This window comes from Rhea pennata, chromosome 3 (genome assembly GCF_028389875.1).
Source record: "Rhea pennata isolate bPtePen1 chromosome 3, bPtePen1.pri, whole genome shotgun sequence".
Classification (NCBI taxonomy): domain Eukaryota; kingdom Metazoa; phylum Chordata; class Aves; order Rheiformes; family Rheidae; genus Rhea; species Rhea pennata.
The window spans coordinates 78,748,362-78,767,265 of NC_084665.1; the positions used below are offsets into that span (position 1 = coordinate 78,748,362).

At 37.2% G+C, this 18,904-nt stretch overlaps 1 protein-coding gene across 1 annotated transcript in view; it reads left to right on the top strand.

Moving 5' to 3' along the window:
• WASF1 (WASP family member 1) overlaps positions 1–18,904 on the top strand; it is a 101,396-nt gene that overhangs the window by 50,473 nt on the left and 32,019 nt on the right. The window contains exon 2 of the mRNA XM_062570969.1: positions 14,903–15,063. Within this exon, the coding sequence (XP_062426953.1) occupies positions 14,931–15,063 (133 nt within the window). The 5' untranslated portion in view covers positions 14,903–14,930. The remainder of the gene's footprint in view (positions 1–14,902; positions 15,064–18,904) is intronic.

The window sequence follows — 18,904 nt, forward strand, 5'->3', positions numbered from 1 at the left end:
AGACCACTAAAGTGACTATGTTGCTGTCTTCCTAGCCTGTTTCGTCCCTTTTTCCATGCTTGAATCCAAAGTTTTGATGAGACCACCAATATTTGATAATTGAGATTTTACACAGTTTTACTGCAATACTAGGTCCTGTGTTCTGTGAATATCTGCAGTTACTGTATGTTAAATGCAGAAGGAATTACTAAGATTATCGAGTTTGTTGCTTCTTACGCTATTTACCTCTGAGACAAGCAGTATCTATTACTCGGTAATTATATGTATTGGTTCAAAATCCAGCAATGCTAGTGTATCTTTTCAGAGCTCCCTGCAGAGACAACTAAAGATTATCTCATTTCGCCATCCCTATTCAGTCACTATCTATCCTTTGCTAAATATTTATGAGAGAGAAGGAGCCAACTTTAATGCCCTTACCAGGTCTGCCATTCCTCTTGGCTAGCTGTACTGATCTTTTCCCATATTGTAGAAAGTGAGCATATTCACCTTGTTTTCTTTTCTCTTTCACATCCATAGTCCCTAGACTCCCTTAAAGGAAACAGCAGAGGTCTATGTTTACTCTGTGTTTCCCTTGTCACAGAATATATCATTGTCGCATATAATGATCCTCAGGGCCTTAGATGTGTTACCTACAGACTGAAAACACCTTGTTTTCCCTGATAAATATGTACATGCAGTTTTTTAGTCATCGTGGTTTAATAATGTTGATGCAATAAGCCTTAGATAAGCCTCCATTGTCTCTTTATTAAAAAGCCTAATTTATGAGGAGCGCTAAATTGAAAATCATCTCCTGACCTAGGAGAGGTAAGTCCCTTGCAAGGCTTCCAAATGCTTGATAGCTTTGTCTGTGCTTGAAACTGAGGTGGCAGCTCCCATCTGGTTTTGGTAGTTTTTATTTCCATAGATTTTTGTATTTCCAAGCCTGAAAAAATGAAGTACAAGAGTGTACAAATACAGAAATATTCTTACCTTCCTGTTTATGCCTCCTGTTACTTAAGCTGATAATTTTAAAAGTGCTATTTGAAGCATAACACAAAACCAAGTTACTTAAATTAAATTTTTAGTGCTGCTGAAGTCTCTGGCTCAAGAAAAGGAGGCAAATGTCATCATTTTTCTGTTTGCCCATCTTCCTCATTTCATTCCAATAATTTTTAAACTGCTATCTATTTTGAGTCAAATTTAACCAAGAGACAGATACTTGAAATACTATAGAAGTCCTGCACATTTTATGAAAATGTATGTCTTTGTAAATGTTAGGGGAATGGAGAGGTGACAGTGTTAGTTTACATGTAAATAGATACAGGAAACTAGAGAGTAAAGGCATCTTACAGATATCCCACTTAGGGTAACAGCTTATGCTGAAGCTCAGAGTCAACCATAAGACACAAACCTTGAGTGGACTAGCTTTTACTAGTTCCAGTGTTCACAAAAATAGTAGGTTTTTTCTGCGGTATTATCCCCATCGTGGCAAGAAGAGTTCTTCAATTCAGTCATTGTCAGTAAAAGTAAATGCTGACTAAAATGAATTTTAGTATTTAAGTTTAGGAAACAAATATATATGTAAGTATACAGAATTTAAATTCTTCTGAAATTATTATGAAATTAATTTTATCTGGAAAATAAGTTTTTCTGTATAGTATGTTTTATCAGTGTGTTTAAATTTTCACTTAAAGAGTGTATGGAATATTAGAAACTAAAATTTAAGAACATTAAACTTTCTTGCAGGTAATCCCTGCTTGCTGCATGAATTTATTAAAAGAATGGTGTCTCTTTTATAGAATATTATATATATATATATATATATATATAAAATATATATATCTCAAAGGATGCAGTCTTACTTATCTTTTGTCAGACTGTGATTACAGAAAGGCAAATAATGGGACATTTCATGTTAATAAATATCGATGTGTGTAGTTGCTTTGACTGCATGTAAAAGAATATTAATTCTTGTTAATTCATATAGACTAAAGCTAATAGACAAAACTACCTGTTTCAGGTTCTAAATGTGTTCCTGAAAAGAACCTCACTTAACTTCAGAATAACTATTCAGAGGACCAAGGATTTGTGTGCTTTGCCCCTAGTCCTCAACTGCCAAAGGACATGCAAACTATAAACTTTGTTGGGGGAAAAAAAATTGTAAAATTGCAATGTATGTGTGTGCAAGACAGAGACGGTGATAAAATATAAATAACAGAGAGAGAATATATCTGAAAGAGTTCAGCACAATGCTTAGACATCTGTAGATGAACTCATGTAACAGAAATACATCCAAAATACTTACTTCACTTTTGGATACCACAAATATTAGTATTAGAATAATGCTGATAAATAGCATTTAAAGGCAATAAGGATTATTGGTGAAACTTTACTCCTCAATAGGAATGATGATCTGTAACTTGGTAGAATTACTAGTAAATAAAGTGTGTGTTATCTGTAAATACCTAAGTTTACAGACAGCCAAAGAAGAGTCGATATCTGTAATCTGAAAATACAGAAGAACAGAAGCGAGCGAGTGAGCAAGAGAACTGGCATATTTTTCTTTGGGTGAGATGTACTAGATTGTAGGAGCGTTCTCCCAGGAAACTGCTGGAAACCCTCCCCCTACCTAGGATGATGAAAGTTGCAGGGGTAAAATCCTAGCAAAGGTTTCATCCCAAACAGCCGTGCGCTCGCCAGGAGGCGAGACGGGCAGTTTAATGGTGCCTGCTCTCCCCACGGTCTCCGGCTCCTCTGGTGTGCTGTTACCGACTGCAGCAGCGAGTCTTGACATAATAATGAGTGAAAGAGCAAATGAGCAATATAAATCATCAGCATTTCTGAGCTACCGAATATTTAATATTATTTTTTTCAAAAGTAAACAACTTCCTGGTGAATGTTAGTACCTTTTTTTGCAGCAGCATGTCTGTTCAAACGGGGTAAGTAGCAGGAAGGGCAGTAGACGGGGCAGAATGTTGTTCATGCACATGTCCAGTTTTTGCAACAAACTCATTTCTGGGAGATTTTATTATTACCTGTGTGTACATTTTACTTGATGCTTGGCAAATCTTAACTTCCTCTTTAAAACAAAAAATCCCATCTGAACTAGTAGTCTTCAGACATTGTTTTGATATCATAGCGTAAAATCTGTTTTGAACATTGCAAACAATTCTGTTCTTTAAATATGCAACTTACAACTTGCTCTTGCAGTACTAACATCACTTCTTGAAATGTCTAGAAATATTTTGAGGTGCAGAAAGCTTCTGATGGACATTGTTGACATCTGTTACTAATAAGCGAATGTTAGTTAGTATACTGTGAATCACTTATGAATTAATATACAGGAACTACATAACTACCTCCTGTGTTGTATCAGGTTTCTTAGAGCCCTCTGTACATTGATCTTAGTAGTCTTGTAGATTCCTGACGTTATTTATTATTGCATTAGCATCCAATTTCCTTCTTGGATTCAACCGTAAGGCCAGCATAATGAAAAGCACAGACTGTCATATTTCCCCTTCCTTTCCTTTCCTCACCTCTGCACAGCCACTCATTTCTCTTATTTTTGGCATGTCCTAATTTAATATTTACCAGTAGTAGCTTGGTACCAAAGGAATAATTATTTCTTAATCAGTCTGCCTTCAGGGAGTCCCTCTTGTGTTTCTAAGGAGAAGGGGGAGGCTTGGGCCGCTGGGGGTGAGCGTGTCTGCGCGTCCTTTGCAAGGATAGCTCTGCTGTTAAGGCGGGACACCGGGCGGCGAGTTCCAGCCGCTTTGCGCGAGGGCCAGCGCGAGCCAAAGCGGCCCCGCGGCGGGAGGCGTTCGCGGCGGGCGCCAGCGCCGCCCGCTGCCCCGCAGCTGCCCGGCTTGGCTCGGCCCCGCTCTCGGGGAGTGGGTGCCCCGCCGGCGAGGAGCGCGGAAGTTTAATGCCGTAGCCAGGCTGGAAACTGCTCGTCTTCCCAGCGCCAGCCAGGTTTTATTACGTCTCTTAGTGGCTGTGAAGTTCAGGTACTTTTTCTTTAAATATTTATTATTTACTGCCACCAAATAGTATCTGTGCAAAAGCAGGTTGTTACATCTGTGCAGCGTAAGTATGTTGGCATTCATTTTAAATTCATTTGGTAAATTTTATAAAATTATAACTTACAAGTTTAACATGTGCATTTAATAGGTTATCTTGAACTGGTGTAGGACTGTGTATGAAAGAGCTGTTAAATATGTAGGCATAGACGTTTTCAGAAAAACTGTAGAATTTTTTTGAATATAAAGTCTTACAGGCTAAAACCACAGAAGCTACACTTTTAACTCTCGTTTTAGGGTTTTGGTTTTAAATTAACACTGGATTTAGTTATCTGTCTCTGTCAAGACTATAAAGAGCTTTTGTTGTCATCCATCATAGGGCCTTTGTGTTATATACCGTGTGTAGAAGCTGTTAACAGGAAGAATAGATTAATGCTGAGAGAAAAAAAGTCATCAGATAAAATGTAGGTTTCAAAAAGCAATTTCAGATCACATAGCGTGTTATAATATAGTACATTTTTAGTCTTTGCAGAATGGAGGAAAACTTGTATTCAAAAATTAATTTAAGCATTCTTGGCTCTACCTCCATTGGAACCCAGGATACTTCCAAAATTGTTTTTAATCAAATGACCTGACAGGAGCTCACTAGGAGAAAAATAATGAGTACAGGATATTCTGAAGGATGTTTAGTAATGCTGACAGGAAATTTTGCAGCTCTTTTCCAAATCTTACATGTAAGATTTTGCAAGATACCTGTTCAAAGGTAGCAGCATGTGTATATGTATGTATAGTGCAAATACATCTTAATTGTGCATGTATTTTAAATTAACCAACTTATACAGAAGGCTAAATAGAAATAAAAGTGCAAGGAGTCACACTTTTTTTCCTTAATACCTTAACAATAAAACACTGTATGGTTCCATGACTTATATATTTCTATATTAATGTATGTATGGACACATATGATTAATTTCATCACTCTTTCTTTTTGTAGTTAGATGTCATTAGCTCTTGTCCCACAAGATTGGTTTTATAAGTCTTTACTGTAGCTTAATACTGTAGTTTCCATATCGGATGAAAAAGAATTGGTGATCAGTATATTCTGCCTCTTAAGATCTCTGTTTGGAATGAAGATTCTAATTATATTATTCTGTGTGGTTTCTGATTACTTACTGTCTTGTAAAACTTAAAATATCACAGATTATGAAGGAATTCTGTTGTCATGGATCTACCAAAAGTTTTAAAGCTATCCAGAAGTAGCATTATAAGAAAAAGTAAAATACTTAATCATTCTACTGTAACATCTGGAATTCTTTAATTTTATTTTTTGTATTTAATGTGTTTAAGGTTTTTTAAAATTATTCATCATGTGTTCAGAGTTTTTTAAAAGCATTTTGGAAATAAGTGGTTTTACTAAAAATTTTACTATGTATCTCCATTTAAATATTGAATGTGAACTAAATTGGTGAGTATAAATGTTTCTTGCTGTAGCTGTCCTAAAGCACTGTCATGTCTAATGTCGCTCATTGAATTCTGTCAATGAGCCACATATGCAACTGGCTTAGTGCCTTATAGTCCCCAGTATTACTACTGTTGAGGGTACATGCTACTGCACTTGTGTTTTGCAAGAGCAGTTCCTTAGAATGGTTTCCTTATCAAGATGAATGGAAATATTTTTGCAGATATTAGAAAGATAGACACCAAATAAATGTGCACTTTAATGACTGCTACTTTTTGGGTTTACTCTAGATTTGTTAAATTCAATATAAACAATTTACATTAGAAACGCAGATTTACAATAAACGAGAGAAGCATTTGGTATTGAAAGAATGCGTGAAGCAACATGGTGAAAACAACTGATCCTTAACAAATCGACAAGTCAGTGAGTACTTGTTTACATTACAGAAAATCAGAAGTGAAAACAAAGGAAAACTTCAGTTACGAGTTAACGTGAAACCTTGCCAAGTTTAGCCTTGTAGAAAGACATTAAGAAAGCCTCAGTGTGGAAGCAGTTGTGGTGCGGAATTGTTTGTGTTTGAATTAAACTTACATGAATTCATCTTAACAAAAGGGAAATCGGCAAAATCAGCATGCTATTCATTGCACCTTACTGTATTTTTCAGTTATACTGGGGAGGGGGGGGGAGGAAATTGAGCTGAATGCTCTCTCCTTGTATTTAGGATATATTAGGATTTTGCTCTTTAGATGTGACCAGATTGAAATCTTTCATGAGGCCTCAAGGGAGGGGAGGACTATGTGCAAGGGCTGGTAGGTTTCTGGGCTTTGGCCCAGTCCAGCCCTGAGGAAGCCCAAACCCATCTGACTGACTGCAGTGGGACTCGAGCTGTAAAGACCTTACATGCTGAACAAATTGAGTTATAAATTGTTTGTTGTGTGCCGTTGTGTATTTTGTTATTTTTAGCTCATTGGCTTGACCTAGATTGCCATATTCCAGTTGTAAATATGCTGTTGCTTCATCTAAAACTTGAAGTAGCCCCTGTCGTTATGAATTAGTATATCTGCTTTCTCCCTTGAAATCTTGCAGATGTTTCTCTTAATTAAGTTGTACTTGCCATATTTAGCTATACTACTGATTAACAGTCTTTCAAATATCTATCCCTCTGTTAAACTTTGCTCAAATTAGTCAACAGTTTAAAAATTATTGAGATGAAATGAGGAGGACAGGTATGTTGTGTTACCTATACTGGAATTTCTGCTCTTGCTGCTGTTGATGGAGTTATCTCAGTGATTGTAATTATTTAAGATTTTGGAAGAAAAATGGAAAAATTCATTTGTCATAGCTCCATTTTTTTCTCTCCTATAACTTTCTAAAACCACCTTCTTTTATAAAACTATTTCATGATGGTCACAAGCAATACAGAGCTGAAAATCTTCTGTTTTCAACTTTGTTTTGCACAGCTGAGTAAAGCGAAAACTTAGAAATTTTGGCAAGGAAGTAGACTTAGCTTCGGTTTGTGTCTATAATCAAAGCCATAAAGCTCAAAGGGTTTTTTCATGTTTCTTTGACGATGAGTATGCCTCTGTGTGTATGCAGGTGTACGTGTATGCACAAAACAGAGATGGCAAGCTTACTATACATGTCAGGGAGTGTTTGGCTACATAGTAGTAGCTGAAGGCATTTCTAAGCACTCTCTAAGATTGTTCCTTAGAGATTCAGAGCTCAAGTCCTACTCATTTTTGTGCCTTAGCATTGTCCGTTTTCTGCTTATCTGACGTGACAGATGTGCTGAGATGGCTGCAGATTGCTTTATATGAAGGAAAAAAATAAATGTCACAGACGTACTAATTAAAAGACAATACAGAATCAGTCTTAGTATTAAATACAGCATAAAACTTACAAGTGCATTTTAAAATACATTTTATAATTTTATGAGTTAGCTCTTTTTTTTTTTTTTTTTTTTTTTTTTTTTTTTTTTGTGACCGTTACTATCTTGCAAATCAAATACTTTCTTACACAGCATTACCAAGATGCAGGCACCTCAGCAGCCCATTGCCATATTAATCCATCCCTGCATAATCTCACCTTCAGTTCAGCGATAGAACCTTAAAAGAGCTACTCAAGAGACAATTTTAAAGGTGTTACTTCAGTTGCAGTAGCATTCATGTGCAGGTTGACAAATAAAATAAGTAATATTTTACTAATGACTCCGTGGCTTAATAGAAAAGGTCAGCTTCCTCATTGTGAATACTGTGTCCAGTTCTGGGCTCCCCACTACGAGAGAGACATGGAGCTACTGGAGAGAGTCCAGCATAGGGCTATAAAGATGATCAGAGGGCTGGAGCATCTGCCCTATGAGGAACGGCTGCGAGAGCTGGGCCTCTTCAGCCTGGGGAAGAGAAGACTCGGGGGGGACCTTATCAATGGCTATAAGTACCTGAAGGGAGGGTGTCAAGGAGACGGGGACAAACTCTTTTCAGTTGTCCCATGTGACAGGACAAGAGGCAATGGGCAGAAATTGAAGCACAGGAAGTTCTGCCTGAGCGTGAGGGGGAATTTCTTCCCTGTGAGAGTGACGGAGCACTGGCACAGGTTGCCCCGAGAGGTTGTGGAGTCTCCTTCTCTGGAGATCTTCAAGGCCCACCTGGATGCAACCCTGTCTAACCTGCTGTAGGTGACCTTGCTGAGCAGGGAGGTTGGACTGGATGATCTCCAGAGGTCCCTTCCAACCTTACTGATTCCATGATTCTATATATTCTTTGCTCCTTATGCTGACCAAAATATATAAAACTTTCTGAATAGCCAATCTAACATAGGAAGAATTAAGATGTATACGATTGGTTTCACATTTACTCATTCTTAAACTGTAGTGATGCCACTGTAAATTGTAGTGATGCTATGTCACTTTCTAATAATATATTTGCTTTTCTTTTCTTTGGCTCTGCTGTTGATTACAATAAATGTCATTTTTTCCCTGGTCATCTGCAATAAAAAGTATTTGAGAGCAAGGTGTAGGAAACTGAGTTTTGAGGTTATGGGAAGTGTTCCATAGAGAAGATCTTCCATTCTGTGACGTGGGTCACAATAGGAAGCATTGCAAAACCCTAATTTTAACCAATTTCTATTCCACGATGTATGCTGTAGGAGATATCAATTACCTTTAAAAATTTAAAACCATTGTGTTGACTCAGCAGTAGGTGGAAGTGGCCTACTTTATTGAAGAGCACCATACTGTCACTGTAGGTTCCTCTCATGCTTTTATTTGGGCCTTAATCTTACAATGAGAACTACAGGGGAACAAGCTGCGTGAAGTCCTTTGCATATTTGTCTTTTCAGAATAGAGGGGTATATTGTAAGATCCTCATCTGTCTTTGCTTTTACTAAGACTAGTGTAACGAGATGTGTGGTAGTATTATTAAAAGAAACTTTGACAGACAAGAGAACAAGCTTGATTTTCAATTGCTAAACTTCTGATGCTTCAGCAGACCCATTAATGCATTTGCAGTTCATTTTAGTATTTGAATCTTTTTGGTAGTCATTGTTGGACTACTCAATACTAATACATTTAAAAAAATGCGTAGGGAATGAGCAGAGAAATACATTTGAACCAAATTTTTAATGAAGTACTACAATTGAGTTGTACAAATATGAAGTGTTTATTGTCATTGTTTACTAGTGTGGTGCCTGATGTTCTGTTAAGAGACCAAATTCTGATTATTTGATCAAAATTATTTCTCACTTTCAGATTTAAAGAATAATAACTGTAGAACGAAGTGTATGACATAACCAAGGAGACAGGAATTTGATCAAAATTAGAAGCTGTATAAATTGGCATTTATAGAATATATTTTCACTTACTGAATGTGAAAATTAAGTAGTGGTAGTTGGGGATTGTATCAGGATATATTAGTACCAAATGAATCAATGTTTATATAGAGAGAATATTTTCCCAGTTACTTAATTTTGGAAGTTGTAGTGATGAAATTGTCTGAATTTTGTATCATATTAAATCAAAGATTTTCAAGCAAGAGACAGGATTTTTATTAGCCACTTCCATTCTCTCCCAAATTCTGCATAGTTTAGATGCAACTAGTACATGATTATGTAGGCAAACATAAAAGCTGTTGTATATTCTGTGTGTGTTTCTAAGAGGGGGAAAAAAGGTGTTAAATTGACAGCTACATTTCAAAGTGATCTGTTTGGCTAGCAGCTAGAACATGATCAATTAAATGAGGGATGTGAAAGGCTTTACTGTTATGCATTATTAAAGAGAAATTTCAAGAAATACGGTAATCTTAAGGCATAAAGATACATTATAGAAATGGTTAGGATTTAACTTAGCTCCATTAAAGCAAGGACATTTAATGCTGCTTTATTGGTATACTGTATGAAATTACAGATTCATGTCTTTCATCAAGAAAATAATACAAGTTTAATAATGACCAAATGTAGCTCAGTCAGAGTTGATCTTGTGATCTTGAAACTGCATTAGTCTTCCGAAAGCAAAACCGAAATATAGTTCCTTACCAGTTACGATTTTGGGCAGAGCAGCTGAATAATTTCTTCTTCTTTCCCCACTTGGATGTTGTGCTGTTGTTCCTACTAGTATTACTGTGCTTGCTAGAAAACCCGAGTCATTGCTGTGACAATTGACACTTTAAATTTTTCACAAACTTGTAGTAATTTAACATTTCTCCACGTATCTTGCACCTCTGAGATATTTCTTCAGGACAGTGTTGAAGGGAAAATGATAGCTGTTTCCTGTGCTGGTGCTCCCCATGGTGTCCCCCTAGGAGCCGCAGCCCAGGGAAACTGTCGTAATCCGTGTCGTTCCAGCAGCGCTGCTCCGGGGCTGCGGTGCATGTATGGGAGCAGATGCACAATAAACAGGTTTCTCTGCTGCTGCCAGGAGTGTTTGGAAAACATGAGCGAAAGATAGATGAGTGTTGCCCATAAGGCCCGTTCGTGGCTGAAGAGGGCTGTGCTGCTGCTGGTAGCGCTGCACGCTAAATAAACGCCCTTTCCCCCTTTTGAAAAGACGTACAATAAAATGTCATTAAGGCTGTTCTTCTAAAAATGTATTCATTACCTTTCATTAGTGCTGTTATTTTGCAGTTTTTAAAAAGTAATAGTTAATTAGAAAGGGTGACTGGAACATTTTATCTGTGGGGTTTTTTTATTGTGTGTCAGAATATGATAGATTAAGGAGAACATGAAATTCTCCATATGTATACATATTTTATACTCACAGCATGTGCAGTGGGGTCATATTGTACTAGCTATTGTACAAGTGCTGAAGTAGCAGAGGGGATTGTAAAGGAGATTAGAGTTGGCTTCTCAAGTGGATTCAGAGTGTTTCAAAAGAAGCATAGGCATTGAGGGAAAAAGGTTTTTAGTAGTAGCTCTGCAAAAGAGGCCTGCATCTCTTTGTAAAGATGTGTTTCACTCTGTGATCCCTACAGAGCACTTCCATTTAACTTGTGTGGATTGCTGCCACTTCTTCAACCCTTAGAGATTTGCACGGGACTGTAGGGAGGAGAAAATACTTGTGTTATGGGGATTGCCTTCCCTTCCCCTGAGTTTTGAGCTGGGGGAGCAGTGGGGCTTGAGGGAGCAAGAGCCCAGAGACTTACAAGATGGGAAGAGAAGCATGAGTGGAGATGTAGGTAACCTTTCGCCCAGCCCAGCGATACTCTTCTGCTCTGGCAAACTGCTTCTTCCTTCCTGCTTCATTTGGATTACAAAGAGTTTTCAGGACTTAATTGGAGCATACGTGCTCGGATTTTATCATCTGGGAATGAATTTTTCCCTTGCTGCCAGATTGGCTTGAACAATCAGTGTATGGTTTAGGGGATTTTTATTTGTTTGCTTGTTAAGGTAATAGACTAGATTTAACATTCCTTCTTTAACAATTTTAAAGATGCTTAATAAATAAAGTGATTGCGTAATTTGCCAGCTTTCTCGATGAGTAAGAACTGGATTAGCAAAGATATTTTCTACGGGGCAGATTGTGTTCAAGGGATCCTAGTGCTGCATCATTTAGTAGGTTTAGGGAGGAATTGGCAAGACCTTCCCATGGTTGCAAAAAATTGCAAAGACTGTGTGATCTGCATCAAACAAATTATTGACAGGCAGTTCTCAAATTAGATAGCTTATAAAGTTACAGCTTAGTTGCACTTCACAGAGACCAGTGACTTCAGAGGGGTGGCAGGACAAGATCTTGAGATTTGCTTCTGTTTGGCTTCTCTTGAGTACCAGAAGGCGTAACTGTCCTGCAGAGTCAGATGAAAGTCAGTCTAGAATCAGATGTTGTTTCTGACAGTGATTCTTAAGGAAGGAATTTTAAAAGGCATGTATAGACTAATTGTTCCCCAGTATATTTTCTCAGAAAATAGCACACAGCAGCTCTGGAGCTTCCTCAGTTGAAAGTCAAACCTGGAGTATCATGTTTAATTGATGTATCTGACCTTTTTGAATGTCTCTGGTTTTTTAATTAATTTTTTTTGTTGTATATAGTACCCTGTGGCAATGAGTTCCACAATTTAATTAAAAATTATGTGAAATCTGTTTCCCTTTGTTTGTTTTAAGCATGTTGAATGATAAGTTCCTTAGTTCCCTCCTTATTCTTCAATCTGTGAAAAACAATGAATATATTCTGTTCCATCTTTCCATATTTTTTGTGATGCAGTATTTGTTTACCTAGTATTCATGTTTTGGGGACAAAAATGTCAGAATATCTTTTCTGCAAAATCTAGAGAAGTCATTACAAAAAAAAATCATTGTTTAAATGGACTTCTGTTCAGGTTCAGAATTTTGCATTTTGGGGTCCAGGGAGTTCTGGTTTAGTTTCTACTTGCACAGCATCTTTTTATGCCGGTTTGCCTCTGTTGGAAAGAATGTTTTGGCCAATATTGCATTTTTTAAAGTATTTTGTTAAATGTTCCATCCTAGAGACACACCAGACAGGTAAAGAGCATTGCACACTTCAGTGCTGTTACTTAAAATCTATCTAGCAATTGGCTGAAATTACTTAAGATTCTTTTTTATTGCTTTTAGATGTACTTTTGTAAAGAATCTGTCACATCAGCATCTGAAGCTTTACAGTCTGTGCAATCTCTAAATTGGTCAAGTTTTTTCACAAATGGTATAAAATCAGGGAGAGGAGCAGTACTATCACTAAGTAACATCTTGACTGAATAACAAAAACAAAAGAAAAAGTGCATCTGCTACCAATTATTTTCATGCGTATTGTTTACATTTTTTTTTTCATTTTTGTAGGAAGAACCTGTATTTATATAGAGGTAGGTGAAAATGATGAGTGTTTCTGTTTCTTTTATATGTAGATTTTTACTTTTTCTTTGGAAAACTTTCTTTTCATACTTGCTTTGACTTTTTAGCAGATTTTCTTCACTGTTTATACAACAATGTCATTAATGTAATAATCAAGAAGGTGCTTAATGCTGGAATTAATATTTAATTGCTGCTGTAGTACATTGCTCAGATATCATTCGTTGTGTTACTTTTACAGAAACAGAATCGTTCCTTTATTTTCTGTTGTGCAACCATGATAATGAACCTCTACTGAAGGGCTCTTCAAGTTGAGGGGTGCTTGCATGCTCCTCATACAGCAGAAATTGCACTGGTAGGGCCTGTTTGGCCTCCCTGGCTTTGTGCCGCCCCTGTGTATTGTATCAGAAGGTCTAAACTCTCATTTTAACTATGAATGCTGTCTCATCACCTGCATCTGAGACTGTGTCTGTATTTGCACTTTGTGTTCCATTTGGCTTGCATGTAGCTGTTAGCTTTGTAGTGTTTAGGTACAAGAAAGATTTAGATACTTTGGGTTCCTAGAGAATAAAAAAAAATTCTGTTTAATTTTCTCCTGCCAATGTATGCTTTTTAAACTTCTTACTATTAATAGTGAGAAGCTAAACTACTAATTACAATTTTGTTGCTTTCTGAGGAAAATACGAGTAAAACTGGGCTTAAAATTCGCTGAATGAAGTCTGATCAGAACCTGGAAGCACAGATGAATTTTTCAGGCAGACCAGATCCTGCCAGGGTCACCCTGGCTTTAGTGAAAGAATATACTCCCTCAGGAAAAATGGCAAGGAAAAGATCAAGCCATCTGCAAGAGAAAAAAAAAGTTCTTTTACAGTCTTCTCGGACTCTTTAATTCCTTATTCCATTCCAGGTCATCTCTTACCATCTGCCTTACGTTACTCTTATCCAAGAAATCTCTCCATTTTGACCAGGCAGAGATACTGGTGGCTGAATGTGCCCTGTGGAGATGATGAGTTCTGTGGTGCAGCATGAAGTCTCAGCTGCACCTTGGTAGCAGCTCAGGTTAAAGCCTGTGAGCAGAGGACAGACAGTGCTGTGCTAGACTCTCCAGGTGGGCAACTACAACTGCAGGGCATGTTGTGTAAAAAATTACCTGCCTTGCTGTCTTGGCACAGCCAGTGTGATCAGTTCTGCAACAGGCAGTGAGACTGTTATACTAATGCTAAATATATCCATTCTCTGGATATAAACAGGGTGTTTTCTATTGGCCATTCAGTGTTTTACATGGCAGGTGGCAGAAAAATTATAAAATTGTAGGAAACGCATTCTTCATTTTAAAAAAAGTTTTAGTAAATCTTAATAAGCAGCATTAATAAGACAAAAAGGATACTGCAGATAAACTAGCTCATTGGGAAACTCCTTTCAGTTGGTGCCATGGGTGCAAAAAATTGTAAGCCTTTCATTCACAGCCTGATAGGCTGATCAGAAGGGGGTGTAGGGGCAGCGGAGCTTCTGAATCATGGAGCAATTTGCACTATAAGTTTATTAAGGAGAATCTTGTATTTGGAAGACGCATCTTTAATTTAGCTAAATTTCTTGCCAATAGCAGTGTAGGTGGAAGGAAGAGATCTTTCTTCCTACTTTGGTTATGTGTGATTTGGAAGTGACATTTAGATCAGAAGGATGACTTCTGCTAGTAACATGAAATTATTTAATGAATGGATCATATCTGCCTTTGAGATTGAATAGGAAACTAGTTTGACTTTGACCTCAAAATAAATAGAAATTGTTGCTGGATTTTGCTTGATCTGAATAAGGAAGTACTACATCAAGCAGGAAATTATCCTCTGATTTTTTTTATATTGCAAAGGAGATTTTTCTGTCTTTTTTTTCGGGGGGGGGAGAAAGAATCATGAATTGTAAAAAGATTGTTTGTCATTTCACTGATGTTCGAGTCAGGCAAAGATTTACTAGACGGAGAATGAAATAGTCTTTCATTGGGCAGATAAGAAAAGACTTATGTACTCACATTTAGGGTAAATGAATCCCTTCAGTAGTACAGAGACGTATATATATCTTAAGATGAGTCAATTTAACTTAGATGATCTGAATTTAAAGTATAATTAAACTTACTACAGTGTTTTGTCTCCTTTCTGTACAGGTGTGCTGGTCCTCTGGTACATTTTAGAATGCCGCTGGTAAAAAGAAACATCGACCCCAGGCATCTGTGCCACACAGCTCTGCCCCGAGGTATCAAGAATGAACTGGAATGTGTTACCAATATTTCCTTGGCAAATATTATTAGACAACTGAGTAGCCTAAGTAAGTATTTTTCTTAATAGCTGTGTTTAGGACTAATGTATTTCGCATTCACAGTTTTTGTAGCTGAAACAGAAACCAACAAATTACCAACAGAGAATTGTGCTTAAGCTTTGAATCTGCTCCTTTTGTAGCTAGTGAAAGTAAGCTTTCTGTGAAAGTAAGCTTAGTTTTCAAAGGGGATTTTTGCAGCAGCACATCTCAAAGCTGTTCAGCCATATAATTCTGCTACCAGTGAAGCATAACAGAAAAAGATACTGACTTAATGAAGTCAGTAATTGCTAAACTGGAGCTTTTCCTCAGTAACGAATATGACTTAATGAGGAATATACCACTGGTTGCTTAATTATCTTAATTTGCACAGTTGCACAGTTGGTGATATTGTGGTCATTAAGGAAAAAAAGTAGTTGTCTTAAAACAGTAAAACCAGAAAGGTAGTTGTTACATAGGATTTCAAACAGCTGAAGGTTTTACTTCCTCCTTCAGCTGTTTTTCCGCTCGGTGCATTCTCAAAGGAGTGAATTCTTTTCAAGCTCTGGAACCCTGGAGGAGATTTTCTGAAAAGGTTGGGTTTTGTTTTTTTCCACAAGTTGCAGCAACTTTAAAGAGTTGTCTGATGAACCAGCGTGGTAGTAGTTTGAATTTCCAGTACTATAAGTGCTTTTTAACCACTAGGACACTAGTATTTTCCAGACTGCCAGCACATTAAATATTAAAAAGTACATGCATATACATACACAGTGTGAAAAGGCTTTCAGCTTCTTCAGTGTCTCAGGGCATTAGAGATGTAGCCTAATTTGTTAATTAGATTGATTTGTTTGTTGGTTTGATGGAATACTGTATAGTATACCATCAGTATACCACAGTGCTGAGTTTTGGCAGGTTTTCAAAGCAGTTAGCGTGCTATTAGGTTGAAGACTGTAACCGAAGACATGGAATTATGCAATTGAGATGGGAATGCTTACAGTACAAATGAACGTTAGTAGTATAATGTTGGTAACAGCAAGGAAAATAATTTAACCATTTAACACACTTTTCAGTGAAGGGTGCAATAGAGATCCCCATTTGTGGTCTTGCTCTGTTCTGCCAAACCCCTTTTTTTGGACTAGCCTTCGCACACTGGCCTCCCTTTCTAAATCACTCGTATTAACATTATTTTCATTTCTTCTATTTTGCATCATTTTAAAAATGCTTACTTGATTGTATATTCCATTTTGAGGGTATTTCCTTTCATAGGTGGCAAATCAGATTTACATTAATCCTGTTACCACCTGTGTCAGTCAGAGATGATGGTATCATATATAAGCAGTGGATATTTTCACTGGGAAGTTTCATTTGACTTTAAAAAACACAACCAACCACTTGTTTTTTCATTTTTAAAAAACAATCCCCAATTCAGCATCACTCAGTGCGTATATTTTGAGATTTGGCTGCACTTGCTATGTTTTCTTGAAATACAGACTTTATGGCTGACATTCCTTTCCTCCTGTTCAGGAGGATCAAGATGAAGCAATACTAGAGCAGAAAGAACTTGATTAAGAGACAAAAGGTTAATCTTGAAGAACATCAGCTAAATGGTGCCAGATTTGTTATGTGGTTTGCCTAATGCATAGGATTATTTGAGAGACATTTTTTAAGGGAATGTAACTGTAATTATACCACCTTTCTACATTAAGTGTGCGTACATCGTGATGAGCCCTATATTAGCTGGTTTTACTTACAAGGAGTTCCTGGCATGAACGTGCGGCTCAACAGTGGTCAAAAAGGTATACAAAGTTAGAAATTACAAGGAAGGCGAAAGAGGAGGGAACAGGATAGTTAAAAGGTGCTCTGCACCAGCAGGCCCTGAATAGATCATTCTGAATTTTTAAAAGTTAAGTGCTGATGAGCAGGAGCTTATTACTTCAATCTATTGTTCTCTGCAAATGTCATCATGGTGTTTTGTTTTTTCTATGGACAGTGTTTATGCCAAGTGAATTATTGATGACAACTGTTGCTTTTCTGAGTTTCAGGCAATCAACTAATTTAATTTTTCATTTTGTAAGATTTTGTTTTCTACTGTGTATTTTTTAATAAAACCTGCGATTTTTCTTTACAATTAAATGTTTTGCAAACTAATCCATATTTCTCAGCAACCTTATGGATTACCATATAAAAACAGAGATCCCATTACAAAAGTATATGAATACCTTTGAAAATACTTTGATCCTGCTTCCTTCCCCCCCCCCACCCCCCTGGCTTATTTGTGCTAGTACAGTACAAATGCAAAAAGGTTTAGTAGTTCTAGCATGGGAGTGTTGTCCTACATGCTTAAACCTAAATAGCCAGTCTTCACATCGTGTTTCACTGTTACCAGTGAACAATGAGGCCTGCTGACATGCAGATAAATTTCTGTAGTCTTCTACAGAAGACTACAGCAGCTGTGAGTCAGAGCCAGCAGGCATAGCTTTACAGCCGTCCCCTGGCAACCAGCTTCTCTGCAGTCCTTTCCTTCTAGTTTTCTGTAGATAATGTGTATGTTTGAGAATTAACCTTTAAGTGGTAGGCAAAGCAAGATTTAATTCTGCGGGGTGTAACTGACCATTCTCGTAGGGCTTCATTTCCTTTAAACTAAAGCTGCTTTTGCTTTTGACAGCAAAGTTATGCAAATTGAAATGAATAGTCTTTGACTTGATTAGCACTTAGTCACTTCTGCCTCTGTTTCACTTACCTGCCCTCAAATGGAGGATTAATCTCCTGCCATTATGAGTTTCGAGACCAAGCATTCTTGACCTTTCTTCTATATGATCTGAGCAAATAGCACAGTGATGGAATTAGAGCTTTCAGTACTTCAAACAATGCTAAAATATGTTATTTATTAAGTTAGAGTTTTGTATGTATGTACATTATTTAGAAAAGATTAAGTTAAAATTTTGCTTGTAGTTGATTCTTCATTCCTGTAGATACCTAGAACCTGACTGGATCAGTCCCTTAGCAACCTGTTTTGAGGAAGAGGGTTGAACTGGAGGACTTCTGGAAGTCCTTTCAAACTGAACAGAACTATGTTTCTATGATCTTAGCTACTATATGTAAATAGAACATGCCTATAGAAATGTTATCTATAGCATGACAGGAAGCCCATTTTCTTGTGCTTTAACATAAAAGGAAGAGAGCGCTGCCTGAGCTAGTATATGTTGTTGTATATCAGGCTACAGTGTTCCAGCATACATGAAACACGACTGATAGCACTGTGCAGCTGTGCTGTTGTTAAAAGGTGGATAAGTAGTTCTCTTGTGTGGATGCAGCCTCCGTTTTGTTCACAACTGTCAACCAGTCTTGCTTTTCCTTTTACGTAGCTGTGCCTTACACAGTTTTGATACCATATAAGAAACCTAACTAATTGGGCTCATTTTTATGCCCAGTCTCTGATATTCCATCTGAACATTTCTCCTTTTCAGTACTTTGCTCTATGTATGTTCTTATTCTGAATGCTTATATTGCAAGCATTCAGCCCAAAACTTCTTTCTTAACACTAAGATGTTATTTCCCTCTATTATTCTACATCTCTGTAAAGAAAGAGCATGCTGCAGAACTCAGAGATGGCTAAGCTGGAGTGCCTTTTATGTTAGTGAAAGCAAACTTCAGCTCGCCTAGTTAGCAAGCTAACAGTAACCTTTCCCCTCTTCCTTTCTTTGTAGTATATTCCAATTTTACTCTATTTTCCTAGTGAATTCTTTTCTTTGCCTCTAGTTCATAAGTTTACAGGAGGAAAACACTTAATTTTGAGCATATTATTTTCCTTGGTTTTTTTTCCTCCTAGCCTTTTCTATTTTCCCCCCTTCCTTATTTTTTGCTTACCATGCTA